The sequence below is a fragment of the Neolamprologus brichardi genome, chromosome 1, assembly GCF_056152115.1.
Source record: "Neolamprologus brichardi isolate AB-2024 chromosome 1, ASM5615211v1, whole genome shotgun sequence".
Classification (NCBI taxonomy): Eukaryota; Metazoa; Chordata; class Actinopteri; order Cichliformes; family Cichlidae; genus Neolamprologus; species Neolamprologus brichardi.
This window is the reverse complement of record NC_142104.1, coordinates 13682130-13695284: the sequence shown is the minus strand read 5'-3', so window position 1 is coordinate 13695284 and position 13155 is coordinate 13682130. Positions and strand designations below refer to the sequence as shown.

General features: G+C 37.1%; 2 protein-coding genes across 3 annotated transcripts; both read right to left on the bottom strand.

Annotated features, from left to right (window-relative positions):
- Nucleotides 1-198: 198 nt before the first annotated feature.
- Nucleotides 199-6444, bottom strand: ddias (DNA damage-induced apoptosis suppressor). Its single transcript, XM_006779903.3, has 5 exons — nt 6095-6444; nt 5712-5873; nt 4721-4829; nt 3952-4265; nt 199-3694 (listed from the first exon to the last, which is right to left on the bottom strand). Exons 1-5 carry the CDS (start codon nt 6214-6216, stop codon nt 2038-2040), a joined length of 2364 nt encoding a protein of 787 aa, XP_006779966.2. The 5' UTR covers nt 6217-6444; the 3' UTR covers nt 199-2037.
- A 727-nt stretch (nt 6445-7171) lies between these two features.
- si:zfos-1056e6.1 (uncharacterized) lies at nt 7172-12571 on the bottom strand. 2 transcript variants are annotated; one of them, XM_006779902.2, is made up of 9 exons: nt 12402-12571; nt 11242-11309; nt 9750-9797; nt 9550-9614; nt 9423-9460; nt 8752-8831; nt 8545-8607; nt 8201-8251; nt 7172-7668 (listed from the first exon to the last, which is right to left on the bottom strand). In XM_006779902.2, exons 1-9 carry the CDS (start codon nt 12532-12534, stop codon nt 7615-7617), a joined length of 600 nt encoding a protein of 199 aa, XP_006779965.1. In that variant the 5' UTR covers nt 12535-12571; the 3' UTR covers nt 7172-7614. The 2 variants fall into 2 exon arrangements, with proteins under 2 accessions (XP_006779965.1, XP_035762206.1); XM_035906313.2 differs by lacking the exon at nt 9750-9797.
- Between the last annotated feature and the right edge of the window lie 584 nt (nt 12572-13155).

Sequence of the window (13155 nt, the reverse complement as noted above, 5' to 3'; positions counted from 1 at the left end):
GGGCTTCACTCATAAAGCCTCAAAAGGCTAAGGACCAATTTACATGGAAACAAAAACAATCCCATTTATATTGCCTATATTTTATGTAAACTAGTGCAGTAAGTTGCAAATTTCAATACTTGCTAGTCCTGAATCATCACATTTGCATTTCCACATTCATTCAGAATATGAAAGCATTCATTTTGTGTTTCCTATTTGCATAAATCATGTAATTACACTTACTGAAACTAAAGGATACATTTTTTTTTATTAATGAAGCAGCTAACAACAGATAGCAGAATAACCACATTGCAGTAGCAGCTGGATGTCACTGTGACCTAACCCAAAAACAGGCACCAAAGCAAAATTTCACAAAGAAATTGTTAAGTACTCATAAAGCTCTCGACATCAAATGCATGGTCTGTTTTTCATCTCTCCACAAGAAGAAGCCTTGCAAAAATACACTGCACAGATCCTGGAATCCATTCGTGACTGAAAATGTCCTTTAGGCCATTATTAGTTGGCTGTTAACCATGGTTGCTGGAGGACATCAAAGCATAATGTTGAATATGTTGTTTGGCAAGGTTAACAGAAGAGAAACAACAATCAAAACCAAGCTAGTATAATAGGTTCTTTTTCATTCTGATCTGATAATGGCCTTTGATAATTATCACATGCAGCATGGAAGTAAATCAAAAACGTTTGACTTAATTCCAATAATAATCTCATTTGGCCTGTGCTGCTAGTGGAAAAAAATATATAATAAAAGCAGGGGATCCTCAAAAGCAATTTTCTGCCATTGCACTAAGTAGATTAACATATAGTGGGATCATAGGTATCGTCACATGGCCATTACTAACATCATGGTACATGGGATTTAGAGATATTTCAGTCTCAACCACCTACATACACCCATGCATAATCATTTGCGAAACCAAATGAACAGCGAATTCACATCACATGTATTCACATGAGTTTTCCAAAATCAGTTAAACTGTGCACATATGCACTTTTAAGATACAAGGACCAACCAAAGAGGCACGTGCATTCACACACAGACACAATAATGCCGTACCCAGCTGACTACATGCCAATCTTGTTTCTGTAACACATGCAGTACAAGGCTCCAGCTGTTCACTTGTTCCACTTCCAGTTTTACCAATGTAACATCGTCTTCATCTCTCTCTATTTTGATCACACCCCCAGAACATTGTAGTCATTGCTGCTATTCTTGGCTCTCTGGCATGATACCTTACACACACATCCCAACATAAACACCCCTTGAAAGGCACAACTGGAGTGTGAACCCAGGAGAACAGTAGGTCTGCTTAGGACTCTGGTGTGATTCAAATTATACTGGAGAGCTTTCAGGATGTGACAGTGTTGTTGGCTTTTGTGGTCTGAAGCATGCCTTAAACTATCAGGGGACTTTTGTTTCATAAATAATCTTTTGTAATAGTATTTAATCTTTATTTATATTGTATTATATTATTATACATGTATTAATATAAACAAATGAAAACATAAAAGAAAAATGTTATTGTCCTTGAATAGATAGCAATTAAATATCCACTTAATTACATAATTAATCACAAAAAAGCCTTAATGTGTTCAAAGAAGACAGTGATACTTTCAAAAATATGGATCTATAAGTATGTGGACATACAAACACATTCTATACATGTTTCAAAAACCATAGTCGTTGATGAGATTTTGCCCCACCTTAACTGCTGCTAAGCTCAGGTTGTAATAAGACCAGGCAATGATTGTGGTAAATGTAACATGTTTATATATTTCATTTAATTAAAAGCGCTTTCTAAACAGTGCATAAAAATTAAAAACATTGAGTTAGACTAAGCATTTGATGAAAAAGGCGAAGGAAGAGAATTTATTACACTTTCAGTTAAAGTGCAAACTTGAAGGTTAAGACAGCATCTCTCTTCTATCTATAGTGTTTAATATATGAGCCCTCTTTTTCTGTTTCACACAGAGTAAAATAACAGCAGTATTACTCCAATGGAGCACGATTTCTTACAAGTCACTCTGCAACACAATGTCTCAGAAAGAATCAGAGAACAGATCTCTAGAGCAGTCACATGTCTGGCTCCCTTCGCTAACTTCTTCACTGTCACGATTTTCTGTCTTTCTCAGCACACACTCAATGGAACCAAAATTGTTGCTGTTGTCTGTCAGCTTTCTTTTTCGGATTGGCACACTTTGTTGGATTTTACTCGCAGGTGTAGGAGGAACAATTGCTTCATTGTCATAGCCACACTCTGACACGTCAATAAATCTTGCTTTGCAGTTGATTGACATGCGGTTTAGAGCCTCTTCCTGCACCCTAAGGTGCTGCAGAGGATGTAGACTGTTTTTATCCTCGACTGGTTTCAAGAATTTTCTTTTGGGGGTAAGTTTGTGGCTGTGTCTGCTGGATGTAGTTCTCCACACAAAGTTTTCTTTGACAGATTCCATCTCACTCTGCAAAGCCTGGTCAGCATTACCACAGTTTAGTTTATGAACAGAATTGTTTTTACACTCCATTTCATGTAAATTCGCATTAAAACTTTTTTGATTGACAGGCTGTGAACTGAATTCACCTGTCACACTTTTGTACAAGTCAACACGTGAGTATGATACAACGCCTAGTTTTACAATGGGTGTGGACTGAGAGGGAGGGACAAAGTCAAATCCTTTGGTGTCTTGTGGAATCAAACTCTCCCTGCATTTACTTTTTTTAAATTTCCCTTTATCTGGTGTTGATTGTGTCACATTCGCATTTTCATAAATCAGATGATGCTCGTCTGCCTTGGAAGACTGTGAGCAAGCTTCCATGCCATCACCGACGGCTTCTGCATGCATGGTGAACCTCTCCGTTTCAAGACTGATCGTGTCTGAGCTACCAAACAGATCTGCTGAACAGTTGTAGGCATCCCCCTCAAGCTGCTCTTCTTCCTCCATTTGAAAAGACAGTGAACTAGCTGTGCCATCCACCTGATAACACCCATGGGAATAGATGTTTCTAGCTTGACTCCTTTTGACAAACAGAAGAGGGTTCTTGCATTCTTTGCTGGCTGAATCATGTGAGCCACATCCACTTGTTGCAGGCGTATTAGTGGCATCCAACAATGCTTGCAAATGCCTTTCTGTTATTTGTACATTTCTTTGGCAAGAAGATGTTTCACTTATTAAGCTGCTGTTTCCCAGGTTATTTCTTGCCTTTACTTCCTTCCAGTGAACATTCTGAACTTGTTTCGTATCTCTATCAGTGTCAAAATCTTTATTGGCTTCACATAAAAACTCTGTCAGACTTTCAGAGAAAGGCAAATCGTTCCAAGCCAATGAGCTTGATGAAAATGTTCTGGTGAGCTGTCCAGTAGAAAACTCCTTTTCTTTGGGGCTATTCTGACAATACTGGGATGGCCTTAACCAAGTCTTTAGGCTAGGGCTGTTTCCAGCTCCCTTCTCAGATGATGGACTATCATAAAAACTGTGCTGCAATGAGAAAAAAGGAGCCAAGTCTTTTGCCACTTTTTGGTTTTCCTGGCAGCCCCTCTGTGCAAGATATGGTGTTACGCTTTTGTCAGCCTGACTTCTGTTTTCATCTCCACATTCCTGGGTACTGCAGCCTTCTTCCTGCTCTGCTGATGATGTAACCAGTCCAAGTGATTGCTGCCATGGAGCTGTGGGAGTAAGGGTGCAGTCTATGTAACGTGATCTAGGAAGGAAACAAAAGCTATTATCAATTATCATTTTTGCATGTAATGTAATAGCACCTCCACCCACATGCTTAGAAGTCAATATTAGGAGCTTATGAGAATATGTGTGGTTTTTACTTTGGCTTTCAGAGCCATTTATTGTTATTTTGTAGTCCCTACAAAGGAATAGTACATAGGAGTACATGACTCTCTAGTTAGTAGGGGGTTTTTTTGGACAGAAAATACAGAAGATTGTATCATTTCTTAATTTCATTACCTTTGAAGTGATCGGGGCAAAAGATGAGAGGCAGATAGTGTGGCATCACTAAAACTGCTAGTTGGAGAATGATCATGAATGAGGAGCGGGGTTGTTGCTGGAAGACTGGAGATTCTGCTGGTATCAGCAGATACAAGTTCAGATTCAGAAGTTTTCTGAAGAAGAATCCGATAATAACTGACCACGGTGCATCCTCCCATTCCCGTTGCTTTGGGAAGAATCATCTGAGTAGCAACAAACTGTGCTGCATTTTTACTGCTGGAGCCACTTAGAACAGGTCCTCCAAACCAAAGTGCACTTTCTGCTTCCATCACCTAAACAACACAAATGATACCACAGACAGCTAAGCTCAAACAACGCAAAAATAAATTAAGCATAATTAGAACACATTTTGGACATATGTTGATCCTATTATTTTATTTTCTTTAATGGTGAACTGAGAAACTAAAATTGTGAAATGTGGAGAGAAGTTTATTGTTTCATTGTTACATAGTTTGTCTTGCTTTTCATGTTTTTTAAAATCATTTCATGTTCAAAGTAACAGCAGGAATAAAAAAAATCTGGACAACTGAGTTTGAGTTAATTTCTGCTGTTTTGTGTGACCAGGAAGACACTGATTTCAAGTTATATAAAAAGAAAACTAAAAACCTCCAAACAGCAATAGTGACTAAAATGTCGAATGCCTATTTTTAAGTCTTCATATGTATTTGAATAACTTTTGATCTTGCATGTCACGTAATACTTTTACACATGTGATTTACGAATGTACCTTTATACCAAAAATGAAATGTCTGCCAATGAAACAGTCCTCGACTGCCTTCACCAGCAATGTGAGTCTTCTAGATTGTTCCACGGGTCTGTCCAGGTTTTCCACCAATCTATAAAAGACACAAAGCCCACACAGCTCTTCACTTAATCAGCAGAGAAGATGTTATGTTCTTCACACGTTGTAGTCATTTGAAACTGACAAAATACCACTAAAATCTGCACTTTAAAAAGAAGACGTACAAAACAAATAGCATGTATCCACTGTCTCCATATTATTAGGTACACCTGTTAAATTTAATACAATAGCACTGCCATTTCTTTCCTTCTTTTTTGGGGGGGGGGGGGGGGGTTAATAGAAACTTGGCAAAAATCTTAAATTCTGGCATTTTTGTGGATTGTGGTCCTGGTGTTGTATTGAACTACAAAGCACTCACTAGTGTTCTAATGTTTTCTCCACCCTCTTATATTCGGAGGGAGGTGTAGTAAACCCTAAGTAACAACAACCAGTACACCAACTCCATCACATACTATGGTAAATTGGTAAATGTATTTGTATAGCACTTTTCTAGTCCCTAAGGATCCCAAAGCGCTTTACACAACCAGTCATCCACCCCAACACACACAGGTGATGGCAAGCTACATTGTAGCCACAGCCACCCTGGGGCACACTGACAGAGGCGAGGCTGCCGGACAATGGCACCACCGGGCCCTCTGACCACCACCAGTAGGCAACGGGTGAAGTGTCTTGCCCAAGGACACAATGACCGAGACTGTCCAAGCCGGGACTCGAACCCGCAACCTTCCGATTACAAGGCAAACTCCCAACTCTTGAGCCACGTTCGACCTGTGGGGCGCCCGTACTATGACCTCAACTTATATGTATCCATGGCCTCTGCTTTAACCCAATCCAAACTCCTTCTAAACCAGGGAAGACATTTTAACAGTTATTCAGTCTTGATAATAAGAACTTGCATTGGGTTTTCTGTACTCACCTTTGTAATTCATTTGCATGAATGCCAAAGAATGGTTTCAAGCTGTTTCCAAATACTGTTATCCCGAATATACGTCCGTCCCGGGCCACCCTCAGTGAGAGACGGTACCTGTAATCCACCTGTTCTCTCAGACACTTGTAACCACACTTGAAGCATCTGCATCTGTGGTGGGTACACAGAGACGATTGACCAGTATCCATATACTGTCAGCTAACAGAGGTAACATACACTGTATAAAAAATATTTTAATTTTCTAAAAGAAATCCATTCACTTTTAACTGGACTGTATCTCACTTAGATACAGTCCTCTCAGCACAGACAGTTTCTAAAGTGATTTTCACAATGCTACCGTTTCTCGGCTACAACTGAACCTTTGTGTTTACCTCGTAGTGTCCTGCTGGTCAACATCAATCCTGGAGAAACAGCATCTGCAACACGGATAAAACACACAGGGATCTTGCAGAGACAACACCGCACAATCCACCAGTGCCCGTCTATAAGACATTTCAGTCAACTGAGACACACAGCTGCAGATAGCAGGCTAACCGCTAGTTAATTGCCCACTTAATACATGACTGTTTATTTGATCTGTTTTTGTAACCGAAGGATTTGAGCACGAAAAACTAAAACAAAAGGTACGAAAAACATAGCAAAGCCCGCCAATATCTAACTTTAATGCCGTCATAGCAAACATGCCCTTTTGCTAACTGTACACAAAATGCTACTTCTTCGTGTCTTCATTTCCATGTTGTACGTGAGTCAGCTGGAGGATGCACCGCCACCTACTGTATAAGACGATCATTTGAAACTACATTTCTTGATAGATCTACGGTAATTTTGATAAAATAATGTTTTCAACTACTGCATGATATGTATTTTATTTAATTATAGACATATTAGTAAAACAAATCAAATTAATTTCTGTTAGATACATTTTTTGTCCTTTTGCCTATCATTTTTGTCTAAAACAGAGTAAAGTGTCTGTATTCATTTTTTTTCCTTCTTCAAATCCAGTCATTTCAGACTTGTTTGGATAACGTGTAAGCTGAAGTTATGTCCAGTATGATGATTCAGCAGTGTCTGAAAACAAACTCTACTGCTCACTTTTAACATCAAAATGTTCAATGCACAGCGCCTAAAGGGACCAATAAGGGAGCAATTTCTGAGCATTTGTTTTGACAAATAAATGACAGTTTTTCATAAAATCCCATGATGCCACCTAGCCTTTGCATATTATGTTGCAATTGAATATGCATAATCCCCTTCACAAGAAAGATTACTGAACACTGTGTGACAGACCTGACCGGTTTCACTGCTTGCATCATTTGTTACAAAGGCAGGAAATTGCCCAACATTTGCAACCATTGTCTTTTTCACAACCAGTAAGAGAAAACAACAAAGATTCTGAGCATAAGAGTTCCAAAATGAATAAATATTAATAACAAATAATGCAGTCAGACTATTTTTATTTCCTTCAATTATTTTATTTATTTCAAGGTGCACACAGTATACAGTCAAACTCATCGTTCACCAGTCAAAATGAGTTTGCTACTTGTTTGCTACTCAAGTAAATGAAGGTCTTACAGATATATTGCTATTATACTTGGGTGACAGGAATATATTCACTACATTTGAAGACAGAAAAGCAGTACACTAAAAAACTATCAGCATTAACCTGGAGAATACAAACACGAGTCTGTGATCTAAATGTTTAAGGCCTTTTTGTCCAGACTGTGACTAGATGGATGGCTACAGGTGTTTGAAATCCTAATATAAATAATATAAGTAGTTGGAAACACTACAACATAGGCCACACAAATCATGAACCAGCTGTACATAGTAACATGATGCACCATGATGGCAATTGTAACCATTGCTCTGCAGTTGAAATGCAGCTCTCAGTTTACCACAGAGGGGCTCTGATCAACACCCCTTTCCATGTGTGAGAATTTGCTACCTGCAACAAATCAGAGCAGAACCAACATAAAAGAAAAACACCTAAACAATGTAAATATGTCTAACACACATTATTCCTTATACTCAACTGTATTTGAAATAAAAGTAAATAAAAGTGCTGCGTATCTCAATCTGTTATTTAAGGTGCAGATGAGTGGTAAAGCACATCATAAATAGACAAATCCCCAATGTCATAATAGACACAGGAATTATATAAAAAAAAGACACACATTTTGCTTTATTTTAATTTATAATTTAAAACAAAAAACGCTAGGTTAATGTCAGCTTATGCTTGTTCAAGGCACTGGCTTCTAACTGGAGTTGGTCCACCAGATATTTTGACAGTGAATACCAACTGCTCCTTATGCTGATGAGTGAAAGGAAGGGAATGAATTTCCCTACAAGGGGATCGATAAAGGATATCTTACCCTGCCTTATCCTATGTGAATATGTCATAATAGATTTTCACTTTTTAAGTTAGTTACTAATCTACCCTGTGTGCAGACGTTGGATGGTAATTATTTTTGATTTACCTGCATTCTCTGATGAAGAAACCTCAACTTCTGGTTGAGACATTCAATTTCCTGATACAGACAAAAAGATAATGACCAGGTGTTTGATTTTTTTAAAACTCACTGTAATATTAACCCATTTAAACCCACTGGGAACAACTGTTGCTGTTCTAACCCCGTATGACATTTAAAAAATTAAACATATTGTGTGTAGGGGATGTCTAAGGAGTACAATGTATGCACTTATTTTGCAGGGAAATTTGGGGGATTTAATGGGTTAAGAGATTTGATGAAGAGGCTAAAACTCTTCAATATGGTTGTGCTTTGTTCTCAGTGCATTCACCGCTTTAAGAAAGTTTAAATACCTGGGTTAGTTTTTCATTACGCCTGAGTTTGACTTGAGGTAGAAGGTCTTCCAGTCTCTGTATCTATAATTAAAAATACAATCTAAAATCATTTACAGACAAGTAGCATCTGTTATTAAGTCGTTAATATATTCATTCAAAGATCAGTCTGTGGACTACTGCCAAACCACTAACTGTACTGTACTCTCATTAAAGAATTGCACTTACCCTTCTTTCAATAGTCTGTAGTCTTGTTTTCATAGTTTTATTGATCACAGTCATGGGGATGGTTCTCAGCTTGGGACACACTGAAGTAATATGAAACCAAACAGAAATCAAAAAGGTGCCTTTTTGTTCAGGACTACACATTGTAGTGATCTTTCTTTCTGTATATTTATAGTGATTTAAACAGAGAAGTCTATAATCTTCTTTACTATTTGTAGAATAATTTAGCCATGATAAACTGATTCATGTTTTATGTGTTTCATGTGTTTCCCATCCAAAATAAAGGAAAACGAGTCCATTCACTGCTACTATTAAAGTTGTGGTTCCATTCACAGGATGTGGATGCTGACCAAGAGTAGTCTTTAGGATATTCCATTTGTGATACCTTCTACAATTTCTGTATGTTGTTTAAAAAACTGTCCCATGACAAGAAAATCTAATACTTTATATTAAGTTATATTTTTCTTTTACAGCAAATGAATCATTGCAAATACTTTTTCCAGAATAGAGGTGCTGGGACCCCTCCAAGCACCACATTTGATACAAGGTTTGTTCATAATTCCATTGCCTTTGTATATCCCATAAGCTAAGCTGATTGGCTGTAGCTATTCCATTAACAGGATTATGAAATGTAGAAACATTTACAAACTGTTAAAGATAAACACACTGATTACCATGCTGAAAGATCTTTGCAACCTCCAGCACGTAAGGTCTGTGAAGAAAAATATATAACTGCTTGATTATATATTTTCAGTATGCAGTGATTAAATGTAAAGACTTTTACGTCACCAGACCACATACATGTGCTTGCTGTTAGCAGGGATGGACCTGTTCAGAGGGATAAGATGGCCATGATGGTTCCTTATCTACACACAGAGAAAACTTATCAGCTTGTTGTGTTTTCAAGAGCTCCCCCCAAATTTTTTTTCATTAATCATTTTTGACACATGGACCCACTTCCACTAAACATTTAGAGAAATGCCTGTATTTTACACATGTACCTTGAACACAACACTGGAACAGTTCAGCCCAAAAGCACTGCTGACAATCTGAAAAGGTGATATAATATAATATAATATAATATAATATAATATAATATAATATTTTATATATATATATATATATATATATATATATATATATATATATATATATATATATCAGCCAGGGAATGGCACAGGCACCGATTGGTTTTCTATCGCCCTCCTGCTGCTTCCGGCACGGGGAGGAGAGGGCGGGGCGGCGGGGGATTCTCTGGCTGGAGAATCTAATAATAATCAACTCGCAAAATAAAACAAAATAAAAACAAACCAACAAACACGAAAACACCAGACATTATAATACAGACTTATAATTTGCACCGATGTTTTTTCGAAATTCTGAACACGAAAAGTGAGCGCGAGAGCCCTCGGTGCGCCTGCTTGCTGCTGAAGTCAAAGTAAACTTTAGGACTCGGGGTAAAGGGATCAATAACAATTTAAAATGTAAAATTTACAGTTTGATGATTTAAAGTCTCACACACAACAAATCGAAAGGGGAGGGAGACCTGCTGCTTCCAAATAGAGCACATTTCATTTATAATGTTGTAAATCCAAGCCCATTATGTATTCGTGATTTGAACCTTGGCTTGTGTGAAATCCCAGAAATAAAAGTGAATCTGTGAACTAAGGTGTAGGTCTATTAGGTCATGTTGTGGTGATCCTCGGGTTGAGGGATGGGTGTTCATACTGGAGTGCAAAATTAAAACCAATGGAAGATGGACAAGAAAAGTTCAAAGCCATCAGGTCCTCAGTTTAGAAAAAAGAGAAAAGAAGAGGAGGAGAAACGAGCAAAAGATACAGGTAAGCAGATGTGTCATTGGATAATGGCAGGTCATCCCGAAACAATCAGAATCAGAATCAAAATACTTTATTAATCCCTAAGGAAACTATGTGGGTTACAGTTTCTCTGAGAAATGGTAAAAATAGCAACAGTAACAGACTAAACTCCAAACAATACATTATATTACAGATTTTAATATTAATTAGTCATTGTTAATTGTTGATTTGCCCTGTTCTAATTGTATGACAAATTATGATGGCTGTTTGGTGGCAATTTGCATACTATGCATACTCTCTCTCTCTTCTCATGTGTGTGTACAACAGTTTTTTGTTAATGTATAATCCTTAATATGTTTTGTGGGTGGGGGGGGGGGGGGGAGGGGAGGGGGAGGGGGGGCGCCAGAGGGAGTGTTCGCCAAGGGCGCCAAACAGGCTAGGACCGCCACTGTATATATATATATATAAAAATCCAAAAATACACATGATAAGAAAGAACAGTTACATAATTATACATAAAAGATTAATCAAATCTCAACAAATACTGTGAGGACTGTGATCATTTTAAATCTTTAAATTTAATGTCTGCTTTAACTGCTTATTTGTGAGAATTAAACGTATAACTTTTGAGGTTTTAAATTTGATTGGCTGACTCAATGGATGGATGAATGCATACCTGTACAATGATGGTAACATCAGCAGCTGGGGGAATAGACACTTCTCGAAGAGTAGCCACTTTTTCATCTGCAGCAAAGTAAATGTAAGAGTCTACTTTTTACAATGTTACCATTACATAATTGCAAACAGTGCATTTATTAATGGTTAATCAATCATTCACGTATAATTTATAAAGATATAAGCCAAAACAGCCACCAATGCTGTGGAAAACATGCCAGTAGCTGGACATTTGGTTAGTATAGTTAGTAGGCACCTTGAGGCAACTGTTTTTGTGATTTGACGTTACATAAATAAAATAAAATTGGATTGGATTGAACTTAATTGAATGTTATCAGTGCGTCAGATCTAAAAAGCAGCATATTTAGTATAATCTCTCTCAACACAGAAGTGCTTATTTATGTCTTATGGCCGTCATGAGAAAGCTGGATTTACATATACTATGTTTGAACGCATGGTAGCACACTTCACATGAGTGTCATGAAAAATCAAATTTACAATCCAAGTGAATGGACTTTATAGTTAACTGGAGACATTTGTTGTGTTTAATATTTTCAGGTAACTGCAGATTGTTTAGATATACATTATGTGTAAGTGCTATGTAAAAAAAAAACTATATTAGGCACAAATGTTTTCAAAGCAGATTTCTTAAAATTTGACATGGATTTTAAACACTCACATCTGAACACTTGTTGATTGTTACAGTATTTCATTCATCTCTTAGTAAAATTAACCGTTTAATATATTTGCTAAATACCCAATTGCATGATTCTAGTAATCCTATAATCAGATTTTCGTTCCCTCTTTGGTTCTTTTTAAGAAAAAAAATAATAATAATTTTAGATGTGAGCTCGCGGTCTAATATATGCTAATAACAGTCACCAGCGAAATGCTCCTACCCTTTTGGGGGGTTATTTATAAATACGTTATTGCCTGATAAAGCAAAAAATAATATGTAAATATTTTTTCAAATGGATTTTACTTATATTATCTGGGGGGAAAAAAAGAAAAAGAAAATATGAACACATAATCCTCATTTAGACTTTAACGGGTTAAAGGGGCTGGTTGCCATGGACGCAGACGCACACACTGACATCAGTGAGTAATTTAAAAAAAATCACGGCTGACGAGATGACGAGAAACTCACACAAACTCACGAACCTTTTTTGTCAAGCCGCCTCAGAGCGATCCAAATCTTTGACACCTGAGGTAATTTATCAAAACTGACGATAGACATTTTAGTCAGAGAGCAGAAGCAGCCGCAGCCAGCGAGTATAAAAAATACATTATACATCCGGCAAGAGACCTTCAAAATAAGGCTTGAACTTCAGCCTTAATAAAGTATCATTCTAAATAAATAGAATGGTACTTTATTAAGGATAGCTTTGCAAATAAAAGAAAAACTGCTGTTCTTTAAGTGGTCACCACCCTAAGTTATTCAGAGAATGTAATGTATGGGTGCGGAAAATGCACACAGCTCTTCAATAATAGTATATCCTCTTAAGGAAATATAAACATGGCATTTCATTTTACACATACAGGTGGTTTAATTAAAAAAAAAAAAAACAAAACCCACACACTCTTTTTGGTTACTTTCAAACACCATATGCTTTATAAGGTCTGAGACGATGAAAAAATATAAATGTGACGTGTCATAATATTTAAGATACCAAAGATTTCAGAAAGAACACTGCTTAAAATGTGTAGCCTATATATGAGAAGTACCAGTAATAATACTAACTGACAACCTACTGATAGACATCAGGAATAATCTTTCAAGTCTGTTTTAGACACAAACAGATGAACTGAACCAGAAGAGAACTTGAAGAACTTGAAACTCAGGATTGTCTCATATTTGTGAGTGTGAAATTACTAGCTGTCTTGAAGAGCACCAGCTTGTCTAGTTTCTTCATTA